At 35.9% G+C, this 23,726-nt stretch overlaps 2 protein-coding genes across 7 annotated transcripts; one reads left to right on the top strand and one right to left on the bottom strand.

Moving 5' to 3' along the window:
• Positions 1 to 132: 132 nt before the first annotated feature.
• On the bottom strand, positions 133 to 12,537 carry LOC103705381 (NAD(P)-binding Rossmann-fold superfamily protein). 6 transcript variants are annotated; one of them, XM_008789076.6, is made up of 14 exons: positions 12,412 to 12,537; positions 11,378 to 11,530; positions 11,139 to 11,279; positions 9,768 to 9,816; positions 9,481 to 9,498; positions 7,859 to 7,974; positions 7,667 to 7,780; positions 5,947 to 5,997; positions 2,725 to 2,813; positions 2,574 to 2,634; positions 2,256 to 2,333; positions 2,020 to 2,130; positions 882 to 1,035; positions 133 to 539 (listed from the first exon to the last, which is right to left on the bottom strand). In XM_008789076.6, exons 2-13 carry the CDS (start codon positions 11,510 to 11,512, stop codon positions 904 to 906), a joined length of 1,095 nt encoding a protein of 364 aa, XP_008787298.3. In that variant the 5' UTR covers positions 11,513 to 11,530; positions 12,412 to 12,537; the 3' UTR covers positions 133 to 539; positions 882 to 903. The 6 variants fall into 6 exon arrangements, with proteins under 6 accessions (XP_008787298.3, XP_088572439.1, XP_038983887.2 ...); XM_088716313.2 differs by having other exon boundaries at positions 11,378 to 11,527; positions 12,412 to 12,531; XM_039127959.3 differs by lacking the exon at positions 133 to 539 and adding an exon at positions 12,032 to 12,079 and having other exon boundaries at positions 573 to 1,035; positions 12,412 to 12,531.
• A 1,398-nt stretch (positions 12,538 to 13,935) lies between these two features.
• LOC149768306 (uncharacterized) lies at positions 13,936 to 14,631 on the top strand. The gene has a single exon (XM_089928123.1). The coding sequence runs from the start codon at positions 13,936 to 13,938 to the stop codon at positions 14,629 to 14,631; it is 696 nt and encodes a 231-aa protein (XP_089784249.1).
• The last annotated feature ends 9,095 nt before the right edge of the window (positions 14,632 to 23,726 follow it).

Below are 23,726 nucleotides of genomic sequence, written 5' to 3'. Positions count from 1 at the left end.
ATGCAAGGGTAAGATAAAGGAGCAACGAAACAGGCCCTAAATGAACCATACGAATCATATTCATAAGGGACTGCTTAATCTATACCAGTGGTTGTGCCTGCAACCAAAACTTGTTTCAATCTAATCCCCGTCTTCCGTAGAATGAATAATTCTTTTCAACAGAATATTTTTCACCAATAAAAACTCATGTACCTACAAAGGAAACAAAGGGGAAAAAGGGACTTCTGCTGCATATGTTGACACAAGAAATTCAGCTCACTGTAGCAAACAGAAGTATAAAAGACCAAATGTCAATTTTTTAGCAAATAAGCAGGATTTGACCCAGTTCCCTGGTACCAATCCTCAGTGACTTCCCAATCCAGTCAGTTGGCACCAACTCAACTTATATTTCTTCTCAACTGCATTGAAATTTCAACCAATATGCCAGAGCAATTTGCGGATTCTTTTTATCGCCAACAGCCTCATCCCTCTATCTCAGGCTTCTAGTTTTTTGCAGTATTATGCAGAATACCGGAACTCTGAAACCCCATGAGAATTTCCTATAAGAAGTTCCATGCGCAAAATTCTGATCAAGACTTAAATTCTATACTTTATAATTTCAGATGCATAAGTATAGAAAAATTAGAAGGATACTGCTGCTGCTGTTAGACCAGGAATTCAGCAGGTTCTTTCAAAGACTAAGGCCCTAATGTTACCACTTTGAAATAAATGACTGGAATCATTGGTTCTGAAAGGGCATACAGTTGCATCAGCTAAATCCAAGAACCAACTAAAAGACCTGACTGGATCAATGGATGAACTATTTGATCTGAGTCCTAGTAGCAGCAGCTTTATCTATTAAATGTGGGGCTGAGACATTAGCTTTTCTGACAGATATTGACCTGCTGCACACGATGATGTTGTCTAGAAATTTTTCACATGGACCTGAGCTCCTTGCTTTCTGCTTGATTCAAGCATGGCTTCTAAAACAGCGACATCTCGGGCACCTTCAACATAAGAACTGCGTGGTTCAGCTTTCTGGCCAGCAACGCCTTCCTGCACAAAACAAAGCTCAATTAGAGATCTGTTTCTTAAAAATAGACCTCAGAATCTCTCTGTAACAATTATTTCAGACGTTAGAATTGCTGGATTTAAGCCAATTCTTTTCTTTGTTGGGTGTGTTTTTGTTGTACCCGCAGGGGATGGGTGGGTGGGTGGGTGGGTGGGTGGCACGTTGTGTTGGTGGGGTGGTTGTGTGTTTGGAGGGGTCCGACCCAATTGGGATCCATGGCCCTCCTCATACTAGCAAATTGACATCCTTGTTAGTCTAGGTCTAACATTCACCAAAACAGACCTGACTTATGTGAGTCCAAATACCCGTGGTCATGCAACCCAGTGATGCAATTAGGGAAAAGGATGCTTATTATCACCTCTCTCTCTCTCTCTGAACTGGAGATGGTATCCTTGAAACTGATGATGAAGCACCAAAGAAAACTAGAATAGCAAAATATTATGCGGCTTGCGTAGTTCATTTTGATACTGAATGCACCTAGTGATTGGCAAATCATCTGAGTGCATTCAAAGATTTTCTGACAGTGAGAGATGTAACTGGTTTTTGATTAATTTTAACCCATGACTCAAAATCAATGTAATTTTAACTAGTTTCCAAGAAAATACAAAGTAAAACATGAAATTTTCACGTGTATTTCCTTCTCCTTTATATAGTTAAAGCAAATAATAGCAAATGGACATGCACATCTTCATGTATTAGGATTCACTTTCATCGTAGAAAAAGATGTTAGTTCATGGATACTATATTGCTAATTAGATGCAACAGAATCAAGATGTTTGTTGTAACATTTGCTTAGTGTAAGATGATTAGTTTGTGAAGAATTGGTGAAATAACACAGGTGAGCAAAGCAGAACTATTGAAATGCACAATCTTTTGTTTCCAAAGAATGGTAGTAAAAATTTGACATAGATAAAAGAAAATCAAAATGGAATGATAAGGTAAGTCAACGGTTTAAAGAGCAAAAATACCTTACTAGTAGCTTGCGTAATGTCCTGAACAAAAGCCTTCAATTCTTCATTCACTCCAGAGAATGGATGGAAGGTTCTTTGACAATGTCCATCAGCCTTATATAACAGAACCTGCAACAACAACACATTATATCTGCCAAATTATTATGCATAACTTCAGCAGGAGCATGATACAAATCAATTTGTAGAGAGAAAAGAACCATGGAGTTATATGGAAAAGCTGTGTTCTACTATACCATGTAGCCATGCTGCCCATTATCACTCCCACGCTCAATTTGAAGTGTTCCATTTGATCCATCAACTCGCCAATAGATCTGAGAACACAAGAAACAACAGTCAAAATGATAGATGTATTTGGTGAAAATACATCCCAGAAAGAAAACAAAAGACATTCTTTATTGTAAAACAGGTGGTTCCAAGTACTTTATAAGTGATAAAAAGATTCCATTTATTGCCACTACAAAAGTAATTGCAACATTTATTTACACAAGTGCTGTATTGTTGATGAAGACGCATATTTATATAGAGATTTGTATAAAATTTATTTAGCACACCTTGGGTGATGCTGAGGATACTACCATGACAAACACCCCAGCGCAGCCATTTTCCACTTGGCTACACATAAAAGAATAGCCCATCAAAAGTGGTTAGGATATTTTTAATTTCCAGAAATTAATTCAGAAACTTTACATTGCAGAAACTTACAAAAGGGCACATAAATTATCAGGAGGCGGCAGAGCCATATCCACATGACGGGCAATAGCAGATACTGTGGTAATCTCACATCCAACAATCTGCCCAAGTATAGGAAAGATATTTATATAGGTATACCAAGGAGTTGCTGTCAAGTAAGACCATGTCTATGTACTTTCTGGATACCTCATTGAGATATAAGTTCAAAATGAGTAATCATGCACAACTAAATAAATCAGGAAAATAATGTATACGTGGTTGCTTGAATCATGAAGCAAGCATAAATTTGGATAATTTATTGTCCACTATCCACATAATCTCAAGGCACATAAAGGAAAAATACCATTTTCATGACATGCTCATATCATGCTAGAAAGAAAATGAACAAAGGGCTCCAACATAATCTGAGATCCTTTATTCTCTTTTGGCTGGTTACTAAAAAGTCCTATCGCAATCTTGTTAGTTATTATTGTCAACTTTATGTATCTTAGTTCTCCATTCATTTTTATCAAAAGCTATGATTCTTTTCAGATTCTATGATCGAATGCCCCCAGGCTGCTCTACATCTTTGTTTCTACCGATTGAACCATCAGGACCACATCGCCTATGTTTGGGCAACATCTAGGCTCAGTTTGATTTAGTTCTGACTTCATCCTTTTTAACTTTGTTTTGTCCAATCATCAGATCCAAGGATTATCTTCATATACATGCATTTCCCCATAATTAGAATTTATACAACACAACTCATCTCACAAAGCATTCTCTTGAGCCTAATTTGGCATAACATGAACATGTCACCTTCTAGAAATGTGAGTTCAGTTACTTAGCTCTAATCATACTATTGCTCATTTTCCATCTTTCTGTAAAACATAAGCAGGATGATGAAACAATTTTGTAGGTAGATTTCTGCCATTGAATCTAGGCCCAGTCTTATACATAATTAAATAACAATAAAATATTGTTTAGGAGGAATCATGTAAGCTATTGTAGTTTTAAACCTTGTATCTATGGGAATCTTAGGGTGATGAATCATTTTGTTACTCTGCCATCATAACATAAGCTAATCTAGAAGGAGAAATTCATATTCTTTATAAAAGAAAGGTTATAAGAAAATATAGAGGTGAAACGGTCATGGCTCCTTCCGTACAACATGGAGATTAAGTACAGAAGGTAAAGGCTATTCCATAAATCATTCCTCTCAAATACAGTAATTTGCAAGAGAATTGCCAAATTCACATTATGTTGGACATTTTTGAAAGTGACTTTTTTCACCTAGGAGATACGATTCATATCTTTGTTCATGATATGGTAATTTTGGTAAGATCTTCCAGCATGAATCACTCCTAAGAAACAATGTTGTACAAAGCTCCTTCCACAATGTAGACATCACTTAAGTAACTATAATCAAAACACAATCTTCCAGGCATAGCCTTCTCCAGGTTTTATTTATTATATACACATGCATGTGTATGTGCGTGTATTCCTTTGGATAGAGCTGAATAAGGCAAGGCAAATTCTTTCAGAGATAGGAAAAGTCTAATACATGTTATGTCTTCCTTCTGTCGAACATAGCTTTCTTTAATTTGCGTCAACTACATGCAAGATTATGTTTTAGATTATGCAAAACTTCAAGAAGGTCCAGTTTATTCCAAGAAGTACCTCCAGAATGTCTGGAATCCTGCTCTCATACTATATACTCCTTAATTTTTTGTCCCCACTCTGCTGTTGTTGTCTTATAGATATTCCCAATTTTAATAATGGATGAGGTCTTGTGGCCATAGTTGTGACCCTTTCATAAAAGACACATTTCAAGAAATACTTGCCATCATTCAAATAAGCTTTCTGATTCATTTTGACTTCAATATGACTATATAATACCTTTATGTTGAGACAAAGTCTAAAAAGCACTCCAAAGTTTAATCTGAGAAGTCATTTCAACTATATGGGACTTTTTATTTCCTTTCATTCTTCCCTATACATGGGATAGGGCATGCAGGGCAACAGTAAGGTTTATTTGATATCCTACAATATTTCCTTAGACATGTCAGAAAGGTATAAGGTTGCCAACCATGATTACGACTTCACCAATATTCTCAAGATATAATATTAACTTTTCAATACGTTAACCATAAGTCACAAGTTCTTGTGCTTGCAAGACTTATTCCACAGCATGACTACATAGTTGAACCATCTTTTAGCCAATAAAGTTCCCAATTCAACTTGAGAATAACTAAAAACATAATCCAACAGCTACTTCAAGACTGCACAGTTATGTTTCTCCTCTGAAAACAAAGCCAACAAAGGAGCTTCTGACCGAAACTGCACCTTAAAACAACCCTACAAAGACCGAGAGCGTAACAAGATAGTTGCAGTTTGCTAAGCCCAACTACTTCTAGAATATTTGGAATTTCAAGAAAGGCAAATCATTTCTTCTAATTCTAAATATCAACTATGCCTCTCTTTTAAGGTCAATGAAGCTAAGATACTTGACATTGTCACTTAAGCATCATTAATTGTGAACACCAGCAAATCACTAGTTCCCAAGATTTTCTAGCTTTATTTACCATAAGAAAATTAGAATTAACGGAAAAGACCAGATTTGACACATATAAAAAGAAAAAGAATCAAGAAGCTTGATTTTAAGTAGAAGAAAACACAGGAATGTTTTTGTAAATATAAACATTTTTTTCGCCATTATGACAGGATTCTCAGCTCATCAGTGTCTACTCCCTAGTATCTACCCATTAAGACCCTTACATGCAAATGATACTACTTATCGAACATGATAGCCCAGAATCAGCAGAGTGGCATTACCTTTGGTCAGCTGTAGCTAGCTGACGTATAGCCATTCCATATGTTCTTACACTGAGATTTCTTAAAATGATTTGATTTTGAAAAGATTGCATTGTCACTCAGAGTAATTGCCTTGGGTCTATGCCAAAGAATGAATTTTCAGTTATTATCAAGAAAAAAAAAACTTTTATTCATTTTCAGACTGATAGCCAGCATTAAGAAGACTTGAAAGGTTGGTAGTTGAAATCCTGTGTGTAATGGACAGAAATATTTAAGAAAGAAAAAGAAAAAAACTAAGATGTTAAACCCGATTAGCAACATTTTCACAGAGATAACCAACAAACTGATCCTCGCCTATCTCACTTTGCAGGATAATTAAGTCAATCTAGTTCAACCAAAATCAAGCTACCTGTAAACTTCAGCAATAATGGAGAAACCTACCATTCTCAATCCGGCAATGAAGTGTACACCCATATCTAGAATAAAACCACCCTGCAAAATTGAATAAGTCATTTTACGGGAGGATATGGAATCTGACATGACCAAGTTCAGCTACACATGAAGCTCAAGGTGGCCTGGCTTGTTATCTGGCTAGGCTTAAATCTTATTCTGCAAACAGCAAGTACAGGGTGACAGATACTTGCACAAGATCTAAGAGATGTGTGCATGCACCAATTAATGAAGAATTGAAGAGGTAAGTTTAAACTACCAAAGAAAGCGAGAAAATGTTCGATATGCTTTGTTTATATAAACGACATGGAAAAGCCCATACATCACCAGATTTGTAAGACAATTGAAAAGACAACAAACAAAGCGGGGCAACCAAGTCCAACTTTATCAGATGATAAACTTACAAGAAAAGTACATGATTAATGCCCCATTTGAGGTTGCTTATTGTGAGCAATAGATAGATGTTTGGTAAAAAATCTGAAATTTTTGGTCCTCCCAGAAGATGAAAAACCTCTACTTAGTAAAAGCTTCAATTTGGAGCTTCTCCCTATAAATGCTTTCTGAAGCATGTTCGTTGACTAATATACCCTTAATATATATTACTAAAATAGTAATATTACATTCATATATTGCAATAATATTATATTATATAATAATATAGTAATATATAATAATTGTTCAATACTTTATATCAAAATATTATATTATAACTATTAACTAATAATAGATACAGTATATTATATGTATTTTATTTTCTTATGCTATACTATACAATACTATATTATATTATATTATACTAATATTTTAACAATGTTATGTTATTACCATTATTATATCATAATAATCATAATTTAATAATATAACATTATTATATTCCTATAATATTATACTACTATATTACAATATTATATTATTCAAAATAGATAGTCTGTAAATTAAGAACACTTTATAATAATAGTTCATGATAGTACAAAGAGTTTTAAAAAATTGAAATCACCATGCAATATTTTTTATTGTCATTTTCTCAGACTAAAAGCACTTTCTTAGTTTGGTTACGAAATAGATATTAAAGTTTTACAATACTTTAGAAATGTAGTTACTAAATAACAAAAAAAATTTTGTTAAAACTATACTAGCGAAAGCACTACTGACAAAAGCTATACCACCAACACCAACACTAAATAAGGCCTAAGTCCAACACGATCCAAAAAGTTTAGCAGCAAGTTTTCTGGCATAGAGGAGTAAATTTAAACTTCAGCAGAATTCACACAAAATGCAATGGAGGTTTGCCCAGTCTAATTTTGTTATTTGGATAAGTGAAATGCAACACTTACTGCACAAAAACAGAACTTATGTCTATGCCTAACTATACTCCATGCATTCTGTTTGCAATCACTAGTAGAACTTTTTAACATATTTAGAGAAAAGAAATTCGTCTTTAAGGGTGCCATACATAGAAAAGTTGTATTATATTTTCAGTGAAGATTTAGGTTTTATTATGACGTCGTGGTTTAGAAGAATAATATTAACAAAAGAGGCCAAAGCAAATAAAACATTCTGATCTTCTCAATTGGTTGGAAATAATACACAGCCCCAGAATTCTGAGATTTAAATTTAAACTATGAAAGTATTGAAGTGCATTAATCAATCGCTAGACCAGCATATGCAACAGATGCAAATAGCAAGCAATTTTGCCTATGTAAATCCTTACAGCAAATTTTCGCCTCCAAGAGCTAGAGAAGTAAGGGTTTGAACTATTCATTGATCCTTCGACAATAACTTGGATGTTTATCATATCACCAATTTCATTTACTAATTTTCTGGCCTGCAGAACAGAGTTAAGAGAATATTCCTAAGAAAACTGTTTACATAGAATCAAGTAAAAATAGCAAAAAGTGGATACCTCCACAAATGCAGGTTCAAAGCGGTAATTTTCTGCAACAGCCCAAATTGGTTGGCTGGGGAAATGGTCGCACAAAGATTTATAACACGACAGTGCAGTGTCTGCCTCAATAGTTGCTGATAGTTCAATAGGGAGATTGATTTATTGTTTGAATGGCATGCGACCACATGAAAATAATACATCAAGTATATATATTTTATATCAATTATTAAGAAAAAAAGAGAGTTAATATTAAAAAACATAATAAGCTTACTTGAGTTTTATTGTGTTTACCTTCAGGAGCAAAATGCTATTTCTTCCCTAAATAATTCTACTCTCATCATGTTGTTTCATTACAATATATTAGAATGAGCAAAAACATGTTTAATTCAAGAAAAGTGAACATATTATGTTTGGAGAGGCAAAACTAGCGAGAAGATATAAGTAAAAAAAAAACAAGCATATATCTAGAGGCTTTTTTGAAAATGTAACAAACAAAGATGAACAAATGCTTCAGAATTGGTTCTGACTTGGCAGAACGCCAAAAATCTTCAAACTTGTCTTGTTTCTGTAACGAACAAATACACATCCCTTGCCAAGTTGTCACGAAGAGTAAATGGTATTAGAGGTAGCAAATCGCATTTGGGTGCACCAGCAGTGGTTGTGCCTGATTGGCACTATTGGTGTCACTGGTAGCAATCAGAGTGGCAACTATCTACCATTCGCATTGTCAGCCCTGTAAATAGCACCAGAACAACCACCATGGAAAAATGGCACGTGATTGTTGGTGCTCTGCCATGCACTTAGTGCATGAAATAAAATGCTGCAGATCATAACTAACATCAGGTGATAATTAATGTGAATATATGGTTCAGTATTTGACTGTTCTACTTACTTGAATTTGTCAAATACTTAACCTTTCCCAATTGACAAAGAAATTTAAATATAGACAGATGATACAAAGAATAATATTAAAGAGATATGTGTGGAAAGAAGATGGTGTAGTGTGACCTAACAAGGCTGTCTCTCATAATTAATTGTATCCTACATGCTACCATGTCAACTTATAAGTGCTTTATTAAAGCTTCATAGGCTAATAACAAACGAATGAAGGAAGACTTCAGCTCAGACTAGACCTCAGATCTAGCATACTCTATTATCAGAAGTTCCTCCATGTTTCTTCCCAACAAATATCCTCGCAAATAGCAGGAAGACAAAAAATATAACTACCCAAACAAGAATTAGACCACAAGAGGAAGTAGAAAATGCATTTGGGAAGACACTAGAGGTCCATAAATAAGTGGGCAAGATGCAAAAAAAAAAAAAAAAAAAAAGCAGACACTCTCTTTACAGAGAAATGGCATGACTTTTGTTCATAAAGTAAGCTAAAGGTACATACTACATAGAAACTAAAAGAAATATGCTTTTTAAGGAGCATGGCATATAATCTTGATAAAAAGCATAAAAGAGTATTGCATCACTGCAGCATCAGTGTAAATTTATGACGAACAGACATGTAATTCGAGATAGAGACTCTCATAAAACAAGGAAGCATATAACAATGAAGAATTTCCATCTAAATGTTAGCCACTAAATCATGCCAAAGTTCTGGATCTAAGTCATAAGAACTAAAGGATACTTACATTCAGCAGCAGGTTTCTCTTTCGCCCAACATATCCATTAGTCATGCAGAAGATAAAAAAACAAATTAGAATTTGTATGATAAATAGTGAAAAAAATTAGTTCAAATCTCAGAACAAAATGACCACAATAACAACTGACATATATTTCCTCAACAAAGCAAAGATGGGTGATACAACCATAACCAACAAGCTTTATTTCATCTATTTGGGATTGGCAAAAATGTGATAAGATCCTCTAAAGGAAAAGATTATATTGCCAAGGTTGTCTTCACTGTTCTCCAAAATACCTTGAATTACATGCTTTCCCATCCTTAACAATTTCAGGGAAATATCAACCTGCAAGTTTAATTAGCTATATCAGTAGCAACTTTCTTTGAACCATAAAAGAAACTAAACAATAATTGAGTTTCATGCCATGTATAAGAAAGCTGTATTGGTTGCTAGAGTAGGAAGAAGGAAAACTTTTAACTTCTAAAAAGTACCAGAGTAACAAGCAGCTCCAAAAGGACACAATTTAGAGAAATGTGGGGTGTTAACCTTCTTTAGTAAAATCTTTTTCCATCTCGTTATATCATCTGTTGTGTCATATGCTTATATTTGAAAAGAAAAGAAAATTAGGAAATAAGAGCAACCTCTTGGATAATTTGTAGAATATAAACATGCAGAGAGATACAGAACCAGATACATCGATGCCAGGTAGGTGCTTCCTCCATAATAGTAGGTAAAACTAAAATGTGATGATGTCCACTTTGGAGACTATAGGAGGCATGGAATAAAGATATTGCATGAATGCTCTTCAGAAAAGATTATGGTTGTTCCAGACTAGTCAATGTCACTGACTTCAGTAGAGCTGAACACTTTCCCATATTTATGGTCTTAAGCTCCCAGTAAGATTACCTATGATAGGGCTGTGATCGAGGATCAGACAACTTAATGCACTTAAAACCGACATTCCTTAATAAAATACAGGTGGTTCTCAGTGGACCTCACTGGGGATATATATAGCCTACAGTGGTTGCCAGCCTACACGTTATGCATGTAATAAGAAGTGGCAACATGGTTGAGGATACGTTGGCAAACAAGGAGGCAATTGCATATTGGTGATTTAGCCAAGCAGATGTCTTGTCACCTTATGTTCTCATACTTTCTGAATGGCTGATGCAGTGACTTTATTAACATTTTTTAAAGTTAATTACATCTTTATTATTCTACTTTCTCGCTTTGTTTTCCTTGCACAAGTTTTTAAGCCTTAAACAAAGTTATATTATTAATCAAATTACAAAACCAACTTTCTTTCAAGCACTTAAAAAGTGATTGAATCATCTGTCTTTTCCAGTATTTGGGGAATCCTACCTTGGGTCGACAAATTTCAAGAGGTCTAGAAAATGTTATGGTCCTTGAAAATGGAGTGTTGACAACAGGATGTAACCATCTCAATCTCCAGGACTTTGTAACTACTAGTAAACTTGTGCCAGCATGAGAAGTCTTGTAATCCGGACCAAAGTAGTTACTGATTTTGCATAAGCATGCTCAATTTTTCTTTTTCTTTTTTCTAAGTGCAGGTTGCGGAAGGCAGGGGGAATTGCACATCACCAAACAATGTTTCATTGACATATTTATAGTTGCAATAGCACGTAACATCAAGTTTGCACCCAAACCTGAACTTGCCCAGCAAGGACGACTGCAACTCCTTTTATCGAACTATCCTGAATAATATCTTCAAGGCCTGAGTCACCCCATTTGCATTCAACTTTTGGCGCAAAATCACGTGCAAGTTCCACAGCAGCTTTTGCAGATTCCTAGTTAGAATGCCACATGACAATAGGTAATGCAGATGCATGCTACAAAAACTGTTGTAGAAAAACAATCCAGTGTTACTAGGGAACGAATAACATACCTCGCTACGACTCCAAATTGCTTTAATAATCACATGATCAGCTATCTCCCTTAGCCTAGGAATATATTGTGTGCGCACAAAGATACCCGCACCAATTACCGCAATCTGGGGAAGCATGACATCTGGAGTAGCCATGTTCCCTTCAAATCACTGCTGCAAGCTCATTCACATGTTTGAAAAATAATTATTAGAAAACAAAAAAAATACCCAATGCTCCCACCAGAGCAAATCAAAGATTGGTTTAGTAGAATTATCAGTGATTTCGAATATTAAATGATCAATCTGATTACATTTTTTTTAATAGAACAGAGCAGTTGCAAAATTGCTTAAAATATACCAATACCCTTGAAAAAACCAAGATGTAATATTATATCAAATTCAATCAAATATACTTCAGAATCAGAATCAAACCATTACAAATTTCCACAAATGAGAAATGGATGTAATGCATGTTTCGTTCAACTGCCCAAAATTACAAAGCAACTAAGACTAATAGCAAGATCTGCAAGAATATATTTAGATACGATACCAGATCAAATATCGGGCAAGGAGCATTTGCCAAATCAACCAAGTAGACTTGCGGAAAATAAACTCAGATGGCCATCCAACACGAAAACGGAGAAAAATAAGTTTACGAGCACCTTTAACACATACCCTCAAACGAAACAGCCAACATGCTAAGAGGAAGTATTCTTTAAACCACTGCATTTGTCGCATCAGATCGAATCAGTGGGCAGGAGAGGAAAACATTAAAAGAAAGGAAAAAGAAAAAGGAAAAGAAAACTGAACGCGGATCCGCTGATATTTTCCTACAAGAACTCATTTTCTTGATCTTCTTTTATATATCACTTAGATTTGTACTCCTTCTCACCGATCCCAAGAATTTCTACCGCACAGTTTTTACAATGATAGAAATCTTAGAAAAAATTCATAATTAATGAAAAACCAATACCGTTTCAAGCACAAAAAATCCGAGGGATCCATATTAGTTCAAGAACTACGTAGATCAAGAGATAGGAAAGATCGAGTTTTACCTTCTCTTATTTTCCTTTTTTTTAAAACTTCTCTTTTCTTGAATCTTGAATCTAATATGGAGGAGAAGCTTGACGTCCGCCCATTTCAATTGTAGATCCCCGGGCGCGGTAGGGTTTTTCCGTTGCTCTATAGATTTATTGTGAAACCCAGCTGGGCTCGGTCCATTTGACCGGCCCAGAGTTGTTGGTCCAGACAGTTTGGCCCAAAAAAATAACAAAAGTAAAATCTCACATGCTTGGCATGTGCAGAGAGGGAAGAAGACTCTAGTCCTTCAGACCTCGTCAGAATCCGACCATGAGCCTGATTCTAGCACTCTTTGACTCCATTTAGAGCCACGTCGAGCTTCTTCTCGATCCCACCGGAGTGTTAGATTTTTATTAAATAATAATTAAAAGTTTTCATACTTAAAACATATATATTATGTATATATGTTAAGAAGGGAGTGTGGTGTGGATGGTTGGTGTGCCCGCTTGAGGTAGGTGGTTCGAATCTCTGTTCCCTCCTTTTTTAAATCTCTCATATGGAGGATTTATTTACGTGAAGGCTCGGTTCTGTGCCTGTGCTCGTCCGACCCGACGGTCTTTGCGCTCGAGCCTGTGCTCGCTCGGCCCTGCTCGTCCGAGGTTACTTGCGCCTCACAGGCCCTGCTCGTCCAAGGTTCCTTGTGCCTGTGCGACCAGAGGTTCTTTGCGCATGTGCCCTGCTCGTCCGAGTTTCCTTGTGCTCGTGCCTCTGCTCGTCAGCCCTGCTCGTCCGAGGTTCCTTGCACCTGTGCGACCCAGAGCTGAGGTCGTCCAAGAGACTGAGGCCCTGCTCGTCCGAGGTGCCGAGGCTGAGGTCGGACCACAGGTGCAATGAGCCCAGAGGAGCCGAGGTCGGACAACAGGTGCGATGAGCCAAGAGGCGCATGAGTCGTGCTTCGCACCCTTAGCACGAGGAGCCACGTCGCTTCCTCGATAGCACCTCTTCGCAACCGACCTCACATCCGCTGGCCATACTCCCAGTGTTTTTTCAAACTTTCTTACCGGTTTTGACCGTTAGATCGGTTTTGGGTCGCGTCTGTCCCGAAAAAGTCTATAAATAGACCTCTTCGGATTAGACAGGAGACATATATAATTTGAAAGCAGAAAACTACTATTCTCACTGTTTGCTATTTTTCTTTCAATCAACGGGCTTGCTGCATACTGATTCTGGGTTCGAAAGCTTCTTTGATCCGTGCAAATCATTGAGGCAGAAGGAACAGTGCGAGAGGCTGTTGTATCTCAGGAGTAGAACGCCATCCAAGCCTAGTGCACTGTAAGGCGGCGAAATCTACTTCAAGGAAAGTGACCAACATACCACGCCTCAGCATCTCGGGTTCCATTTTTCCACTTTCTCTATTTATTTTCTGTAAGCCTATTTCTGCCTATTATTTGTTGAAGTAGAGTATTATAGATTTAAAATTTTGTGGGAAAGTATATACCCAACATTCTTGAAGTAGATTCTCTCCTACATATAATAGGCTAGTACTTAGAGTTACCCCAATGGCCAATGCAAGTGACCCGGTTCTTCCTGAAAAATTTAATGGAAATAACTTTAAGCGTTGGAGACAGAAGATGGAAATCTTCTTAACCACACTTGGGTTATTTTCCATAATCTTTGACTCTCCTCCAAATGAGGAAGAGAATGAACCAGCTAGAACTTGTAATTTGGAGGAATTTAAGAAGAAAGACTACCTGTGTAGGGGAAGGATTCTGTCCTATCTTACTGATCCCCTTTTTGATGTCTACTGCACTTTTAAAACCTCCAAGGAGATTTGGGATGATCTTAATAAGAAATATGGTATCCAAGATGCCGGAATGGACAAGTATGCTGCTAGTCAATTCCTGTCTTATAAGATGGTTGACACCAAGCCCGTAGTTGATCAAGCCCACGAGTTAACAGTAATTTATCATGAATTAGGCTTAAGGGGAATGGGTATAACTGAGAGCCTTCAAGTTGCTTGTACCATTGACAAGCTCCCACCTTCTTGGAAAGACTTTGGGTTATCCCTGAAACATAAAACCGAGGATATGACAATGAAAACTCTATTGTCTGCCATTAGGATCCAAGAACAACACCTTGAGAAAGATAATGAGCAACTCATGAATCCTGAGCTTCTAACCAAGGTGAACTTTGTAGAAGGCCAGAATAAGACTCATAAGTTCAAGAACTCCAAATTTGAAAAAGGGTGGACCTAGAAACAAAAGAAAACTTATGAAGCCAAAACACCATATCAATAAGAATGATCGGAAGCCGATTTGCTACAATTGTGGGAAACTCGGTCATATGGCTCGAGTATGCCGGATGAAGAAGAAGAAGTATCAGAACTATGAACATGCGCCTTCTCAACCTGCAAATCCACAAACCAACATGGTGCTATCCAGTACTGGTCCTACTAGTACTGATGATCGGTATGTAACTTTAAGTCCAGAATTAAATTTGGCAATTTGCTCTACCGATTGGTTAGTGGATACAGGTGCGAATGTTCATATGTGTACTGATCATACCCTTTTTACTACTTATCAGGTCCGGAGTGGCCTAACAGTAACTATGGGGAACTCCACCTCGGCACGAGTGCTTGGAACTGAAAAAGTACTTCTAAGGCTTACGTCTGGAAATGTGCTTACACTATTTAATGTATACCATGTGCCCGATGGAAGGAGGAATCTGATCAGTGGATCTCTTCTAAATAGAAGTGGTTATTCTTTGTTATTTCAATCTAAGAAAGTGATTATAACAAAGAATGGAACATTTGTAGGCAAAGGCTATGAGTGTGATGGCTTGTATGTAATAAATAATGTATCTTTGGATTTTCCTTCTGATAACAATAATAAAATTGTGCTTTCAATATGTTCTTCATCTCTTTGGCATGCTAGATTAGGACATGTGAATAATAATACTATTAAAAGAATGATTAGCTCTGGTTTATTACCTAATGTTTCATTAAATGAAAAGGAAAGGTGCCAAATTTGTGTTCAATCTAAACAACCTAGAAAACCATTTAAAATAATAAATAGAAATTCAACTTTATTAGAATTAATACATTCAGATGTATGTGATCTAAATGGAACTTTGACTAAAGGGGGTAGAAGGTATTTCATTACCTTCATAGATGATTATTCTAAGTATTGTCAAGTTTATTTAATGAAATCTAAAGATGAAGCATTTGAGATGTTTAAGACTTATAAATCTTTAGTAGAAAATCAACTTGACAAGAGAATAAAGATTCTCAGGTCAGACAGAGGAGGAGAATACACCTCTAATGACTTGAATGAATTCTGTAGAGTTAATGGAATTCTACATGAAGTTACACCTCCCTATTCACCTCAGTCTAATGGAGTGGCTGAAAGGAAAAATAGGACTCTGCAAGATATGGTAAGATCTTTACTTGCCAACTCAGGTTTACCTAAGGTTTGGTGGGGGGAAGCAATGCTTACTGCATGTTTCCTGCTTAATAGGGTTCCATTTAAAGGTTCTAATGAATCTCCTTATGAACTTTGGAAAGGAAGAAAACCTAACCTAAACTTTGTAAAAGTTTGGGGTTGTTTGGCTAAGGTTAATATTCCTTTAATCAAGAAAAGAAAATTAGGACCTAATACTTTTGATGCTGTGTTTCTTGGTTATTCTCTTAATAGTGTTACTTATAGGTTCTTAGTCATTAGTTCTGATATTAATGGCATAGAAAAGAATACTATAATTGAATCTAAAGATGCTTCTTTCTTTGAAGACATTTTTCCATTTAAGGATAAAATAGAAAAGCATGTAATAGATAGATCTAATGATGCATCTTGTAGTTCGCCATCTAATTCTCTAATTATTCCTAATAATGAAAATGAAAATGAACTTAATGATATTAATGAACTTGGTAAAGGGAAAAGAATTAGGAAAAAGAAAGATTTTGGATCTGATTTCTATACTTTTATGGTTGAAGATGATCCTAAAACTTATAAAGATGCTATGAACTCATTAGATTCTATGTTTTGGAAGGAAGCCATTAATAGTGAAATGAATTCACTTATGACTAATAAAACATGGTTTTTAACTGACTTACCACATGGTAGTAAGGCTATAGGTTGTAAATGGATATTTAAGAAGAAATTAAGACCTGATGGTTCTATTGAAAAATATAAAACAAGATTAGTTGCTAAGGGCTTTTCTCAGAAAGAGGGTATTGACTACTTTGATACATATTCTCCTGTAACTAGGATAACCACAATTCGTACTTTAATTGCACTGGCTTCAATCCATAATTTGATAATTCATCAAATGGATGTCAAGACTGCCTTCCTTCATGGTGATTTAGAGGAAGAGATCTATATGGATCAGCCAGAGGGATTTGTGGCTCAAGGACAGGAAAGAAAAGTTTGTAGGTTAGTCAAATCTCTCTATGGTTTAAAACAAGCTCCTAAGCAATGGCATAGGAAATTTGATAAAATAATTGTTTCTTATGGCTTTAAAGCAAATGAATCAGATAAGTGCTTATATTCAAAGTTAGAAAATGATTCATGTATTATCTTGTGTTTATATGTTGATGATATTTTAATTTTTGGTACTGATATGAATATGGTGACTGATATCAAAACTTTCTTGTCTAATAATTTTGATATGAAAGATTTAGGTCAGGCAGAGGTAATTCTTGGTAACAGGATTACCAGAATACCTGATGGTATAATCTTTGATCAATCACAATATATTGAGAAAATATTGAAGAAATTTAATAAGTACAACTGTAAACCAGTAAGTACACCTTATGAGCATGGTTTGAACTTGAAGTGCAATAAAGGTGATCCAGTGGCCCAAGAGAAATATGCTCAAATTATTGGGACACTGATGTATGTTGCAAATACAAGTAGACCTGACATTTCTTATGTTATAGGAAAGCTCAGTAGGTTTAATAGTTGCCCTAGTCTTAGTCACTGGGAAGCACTGGATAGAGTACTTAGATACTTGAGAGGTACCATATATTATGGTTTACATTACTCAAGATTTCCCGCTGTACTTGAAGGATACAGTGATGCTAGTTGGATCACTGATTCAGTGAATCGAAAAGGAACTAGTGGATACATATTCATGTTGGGTGGTGCAGCTGTTGCTTGGAGATCATCCAAACAAACTGTGATCACAAGATCCACTATGGAGGCTGAGATTGTAGCCTTAGATTCTGCAAGTCAAGAAGCAGAATGGTTTAAGAATCTTATGTCTGAAATACCTATTATGGAAAAGCCTATACCTGCTATCTCTTTGTTATGTAATAATGAAGCTGCAATTAATACTTGTAGAAATACTGAGTATAACAAGAGAAACAGAAGACACATTAGTGTGAGACATAAGACTATTAGATACCTAATTAAAAATGGTATCATAACTTTAGAATTTGTTGGATCTAAAGATAACCTAGCAGATCCTTTAACTAAAGGACTGGCTAGAAGCAAAGTCATAGAAACATCAAAGGGGATGGGACTGAAACCCATAAGGAATCATTGACAATGGCAACCCAACCTTTTCTGACTGGAGATCCCAAGACGAAAGGTTCAACGGGAAAAACAAGTTGTTTAATGATTAGTTAGCACTATAATAAAATGACTTTATGTCATTTGGTCTCTCCCTGTGATGTGAGTGCTAAATACAGCAGAGGTATACGGAAGAGTTTAAAACTCTGAATGAGTCCGAGACTATGGCAAGGTGCTGTGCTGCGAGCACCCTTAGAGGACTCACCTATGTGAGTGTGACTGTGTGGCCGCAGTCTATGGGGATAAGGGTTTAACCCCTAGAGCACTCATGAAACTGAGATATTGGTGCATAAGGCCAGAAAAAGCACCACCTATAATGAACCCAGTATTTGCATTTGTCATGGGTGAAGTATATAGAAATCTGAACCAAAGGATTTGGTTCAAAGCTTTTTAGCTACCACTATACCTTTCAGATGAAAATATACTTTCACTAGGTAAAGGTTCAAAGCCGCAAGCTACCTTTATTGAAGTCGTGACATAAACAAGCCCAGTTTGACTATTTTTTATTTTATATAGTTTTTGAAAACATTTTAATCAGGTGGGGGAATGTTAGATTTTTATTAAATAATAATTAAAAGTTTTCATACTTAAAACATATATATTATGTATATATGTTAAGAAGGGAGTGTGGTGTGGATGGTTGGTGTGCCCGCTTGAGGTGCTTGAGGTAGGTGGTTCGAATCTCTGTTCCCTCCTTTTTTAAATCTCTCATATGGAGGATTTATTTACGTGAAGGCTCGGTTCTGTGCCTGTGCTCGTCCGACCCGACGGTCTTTGCGCTCGAGCCTGTGCTCGCTCGGCCCTGCTCGTCCGAGGTTACTTGCGCCTCACAGGCCCTGCTCGTCCAAGGTTCCTTGTGCCTGTGCGACCAGAGGTTCTTTGCGCATGTGCCCTGCTCGTCCGAGTTTCCTTGCGCTCGTGCCTCTGCTCGTCAGCCCTGCTCGTCCGAGGTTCCTTGCACCTGTGCGACCCAGAGCTGAGGTCGTCCAAGAGATTGAGGCCCTGCTCGTCCGAGGTGTCGAGGCTGAGGTCGGACCACAGGTGCAATGAGCCCAGAGGAGCCGAGGTCGGACAACAGGTGCGATGAGCCAAGAGGCGCATGAGTCGTGCTTCGCACCCTTAGCACGAGGAGCCACGTCGCTTCCTCGATAGCATCTCTTCGCAACCGACCTCACATCCGCTGGCCATACTCCCAGTGTTTTTTCAAACTTTCTTACCGGTTTTGACCGTTGGATCGGTTTTGGGTCGCGTCTGTCCCGAAGAAGTCTATAAATAGACCTCTTCGGATTAGACAGGAGACATATATAATTTGAAAGCAGAAAACTACTATTCTCCCTGTTTGCTATTTTTCTTTCAATCAACGGGCTTGCTGCATACTGATTCTGGGTTCGAAAGCTTCTTTGATCCGTGCAAATCATTGAGGCAGAAGGAACAGTGCGAGAGGCTGTTGTATCTCAGGAGTAGAACGCCATCCAAGCCTAGTGCACTGTAAGGCGGCGAAATCTACTTCAAGGAAAGTGACCAACATACCACGCCTCAGCATCTCGGGTTCCATTTTTCCACTTTCTCTATTTATTTTCTGTAAGCCTATTTCTGCCTATTATTTGTTGAAGTAGAGTATTATAGATTTAAAATTTTGTGGGAAAGTATATACCCAACACGGAGAACCCAGACCCCCTAATCAAAGCCTGTCACTGGATATTTCCTTAAATTCCTCCACAATCATCGACCGTATCGTACCGCCGCCGGAAAGCCAGGTAAGAACCAGACAATCCTTGGATAACCCTTGTCTCCCTCTTCTATGACCTTTGGAAGTTCGATTTTCATCGGTGATCGTCGAAATTTGGCCGAGAAGGAGCAAAGCTCATGTTTCCCCTATTTTGTGAAAGTCAGCCTTCTTCTTTTGTTTTCCAGTAGGTTCCGCCACCGATTTTTGTCTCCGAGGCCTCCCTCCATTCCTTTGCAACGGCCTGTGGTCATGGCCGGAGATTTAGCCACCGGATTTGCTATTTCATGACTTGAGGAGTTGGAACCCTTGTTTTTGACTGTTTTTGGCGCTAGCGATCGGTCGTTGTCAGCTGCCTATTGGCCGACCATGGATCCCTGACCTTGGGCACCACCTGCAACCACCTTTCCTTCTCCTTTCTTCCTTGGCTAGAGAGAGCCTTGTTCTCTCTTCCTCTCTTCTTTCTCTCTCTTCCCCACCCCTTCTCTCTTATTTCTCTCTCTAACTGGACTTTCTCTCACTAGGGTTGATTGGACTCCATAACTCTTAGTGATTTTTGGATCGACCTAGGTAAAGAGTCTTGATCTAGGATTGTCGGGCAGTATGTCAGCCCCCACATTAACTCTTGTCAAACATTATTAGATTTGATCACCTTCGATCTTTATTAAATCATCTATGCCTTAGTTTAAGCATGACTTGATGACATCATCTTGAGTTGACTAACCAGGATGCCGTGCACTTCCGTTAGGTCAGCCCTATAAGGGCATTAGAATTAGGATTCTATTCTTAGAATAATCATGATAAATTCTGATTGAAAGTATAATTTTTAAATATCTCTGATAAGGATTTTTGAAATTGATTGGAGTGATAATTTGGGTTCGCTCGCAAGGTAAGTAATGATCTACCTTTTCTAAATTCTTTATTTACATAATATTATTTTTTCATCGAATAAATTGTTAATAGATTTATATGTGATTTATGAATTTTACGAGATGGTGATTTGAATAAAAAATAGATATGTAAATTGAAGTAATAGTTTTCAGACTATTGTTAATTATTTACTATTTTTATATTGTATATGCATATTTTGATTGGATTATGATACACATATTATTTTATAAAAAGAATTTTGATGTATAATAGATTTGAACTCTCAGCCTAACTACATTCTGAACCTTGCCAATTGGGAATATGCATCAGCACTCTAACTATTATTAATTCTGGCCCCACCACAGAGTGTAAATGTGGTTTCTGGCTCACTTCATAGGGTATAAATATAACATTTTGGCCTACTTTATAAGGTATAAGTGCGGTATTCTGACCCACTCCGTAGGGTACAAGTATGGTATTCTGGCTCACTCCGCAGGGATAAGTGTGGTTCTTTTTTTGGCCTAGTCACAGAATATAAATGTGACCATAGTTAAAGGTTGTTGAGTTGAATGTGATTTGTTTCGAATCAGATTTATGATTACGTATATAGATATTTGAAAGATATGGATTTTTAATGGATTTATATTTTGAAACGGAATTGATTATGTATTTATATCGATTCATCGTAATTTATATTTATAATTTATGTTATTATATATATTATTTAATTAAGATATTGATTATTTATTGGGTATAATATTTATTATTGTTTTTATAGATCTGAAGAATTAACTCGTCCTAGTGATTTATTATGGAAGAACGATTAGAGACAAGATTTTAACTTGTTTATTTAGACTAAATTTTATTTTAGAGTGATAGATTTTAGGATATTATTGAATTAATAAAACTTTTTGCTCTATTATTTAATTAAAATTAAAATATTATTATTTAAATTATTTTTGTTGTGTTATGATAGGATGTTTTATGCTTGTGGGAGAGTTTTTGTATAAATATGCGGCGGTTGCCGCTACCCGAACCATGATCTCGGACCGGGGGCGTTTAACAGACACACGGAATGCCGCTCGATTGCTCACTTTCCGAACTGCGTGAGTACAAAGCGGCTCCACTCAAACACGGCAAAAATTTCTTATCCATACAACGGTAACATAATATGCGCCCTTCCAAATTTGGGCCACTTGCTGAGCTGGACGGCCATATCAATAATGCTATTAATACCACTCTTTATTTGCAATAATAAGTAAGACTGTTATTTAATACGATTGTTTATTTTGGTCTGTAGTTCTTTATTTTAAATAATCTATTATATATATATATATATATATATATATATATATATATATATATAAAATGATCATAATCATTTAAGAAACTTTTTTACTTTTAATAAAAAATGATTATATTTGTCAAAAAATTCTTGCTCTTAATAAATTTATAAAATCTTAATACTTTCCCTTTTAATAAATAAATTTCTTATTTTTGATGAATAAATCTCTTATAACATATTATTTAGCATTATAACAGTTAATTTGATGCCAATAACAATTGTTATTTTCATTTGTAATATTTTAACTAAATATTTTTCAAAGTCCATTTTTTTAATCAATTTTTTTCTAAAAGAATTATAAACTTTAAAAATTTATTTTTGCGTCGAATGAAAGATGACTAAAAAAAGTACTATTATTATATTTTTATTATTATCTATTACTTATATCAGTCATCACAATAATAATTTTAATATCTAATTAATAAAATAATATATTTAGTAGCTAAAAATATTCTTATAGCTGATATAAGAGTAAGATAGAGATACAATAGTCACTTATTAATGGATGTCTATTATAAGAAAATATAATATTATCTATTTCCTTAATTACAAGTGAGTATAAGTGAAATATAATTGAGTATCTTATTTTTATCAATTTTAAGTATCAATTATATAAATACTACTTGCATTTATATAATCGATATATGTATGATTGATATTTGAGAGTATGATTTAATTAAAATAGATATACTTATCTAAACTGAAATGGTAATAATATTATTGTATCAGTTTAGAGACTTAAGAAAGTTTATGTGCGACCATTATTAAGATTATTATTTAATGTGTAATAAAAATTTAATTATTAAATTTTTCTATTTATTATAATTAATTATATTATTACATTATATTTTAAAAATAGTTAGAGAGGGAAGGAAAAAACTATAACTCACTCATTTGTGAAGCTAGCATTTTAAAAGGTTTGTCATATATGGATTACGTAGTTTTTTTTGCCATATCTTTGGATTGCAAGTTTTCTGACATTCCATCTTGGTTGTAGTCATGTGGCAACATACTCAAGATTTATATGCAGAGCTCACATGCTCTAGGTGAGGATCTGTGCAAGCGTGTGTTTAGTCTCGCATCGGTTATTCGTTGGATAGATCTTGAGTACTTATACAAGATTAAGAAATCTAAATAATACCTTATGACTAGCCACTTTAGGTGAGGTACTAAGTTGCTACAAGTAGTATCAGAGCGAATCCGGCCCATAATTTATATGGACTAGGGGACACTGCAGTACAAATTCATTGGGGCTGACCACGGACCGATCATGGTGTTTATGAATAAATTTGAATGGATTTGAACCTTTAGCCTGACGAGGACATCAAGGTTTGAACGGAGAGAGTATGTGAGGACTCGTGTGGGCGTGTGTTTAGTCCCACATCGGTTATTCGTTGGATAGATCTTGGATACTTATCCATGATCAAGTAATCCAAATAATACTTTCCGGCTAGTCATTTTGGATGAGGTCATATGTTATTACACTCTATCAATCTACTGGTCTTCATCATACCATTAATTATTGTAGATTTGCCCCTCCTGCAAGCTGAAGAATCTAAATTTATTGACAGCCCACACAAGTTTATGTTGGCAATCTTGCAAAGACAGGGACCTCTGAGGTAGTTAGCAAATTCTTCTCCAAGAAGGGAAAGGTTCTTAGTGCAAAATTGTCTAGAGTGCCAGGAACTAGAAAATCTACTGGCTTCGGCTTTGTTACATTTTCATTTGATGAGGATGTAGAAGCTGCTATTTTGTCATTTAATAATGCTGTAAGTATGCTGCCTTTTTTAAAGAACACAGACAAATAAACCGCCTTTTGTATTTGCACACTTTGTTTACTAA

The sequence above is a fragment of the Phoenix dactylifera genome, chromosome 2 (genome assembly GCF_051530095.1).
Source record: "Phoenix dactylifera cultivar Ajwa chromosome 2, Ajwa_hap1_PhDact_Kaust_v1.1, whole genome shotgun sequence".
Lineage (NCBI taxonomy): Eukaryota > Viridiplantae > Streptophyta > Magnoliopsida > Arecales > Arecaceae > Phoenix > Phoenix dactylifera.
The sequence above is the reverse complement of the archived record's forward strand: the minus strand, read 5'-3'. Positions and strand labels throughout refer to the sequence as shown.

Coding starts and splice junctions, on each gene's coding strand:
- LOC103705381 (XM_008789076.6), bottom strand. CDS start 11,512: ATGGCTACTCCAGATGTCATGCTTCCCCAGATTGCGGTAATTGGTGCG. Junction 9,817..11,138: donor TCCTTGCTGGGCAAGTTCAG/GTTTGGGTGCAA, acceptor TTAAACTTGCAG/GTTGATATTTCCCTGAAATT. Junction 5,998..7,666: donor CTTGGAGGCGAAAATTTGCT/GTAAGGATTTAC, acceptor TCAATTTTGCAG/GGTGGTTTTATTCTAGATAT.
- LOC149768306 (XM_089928123.1), top strand. CDS start 13,936: ATGGCCAATGCAAGTGACCCGGTTCTTCCTGAAAAATTTAATGGAAAT.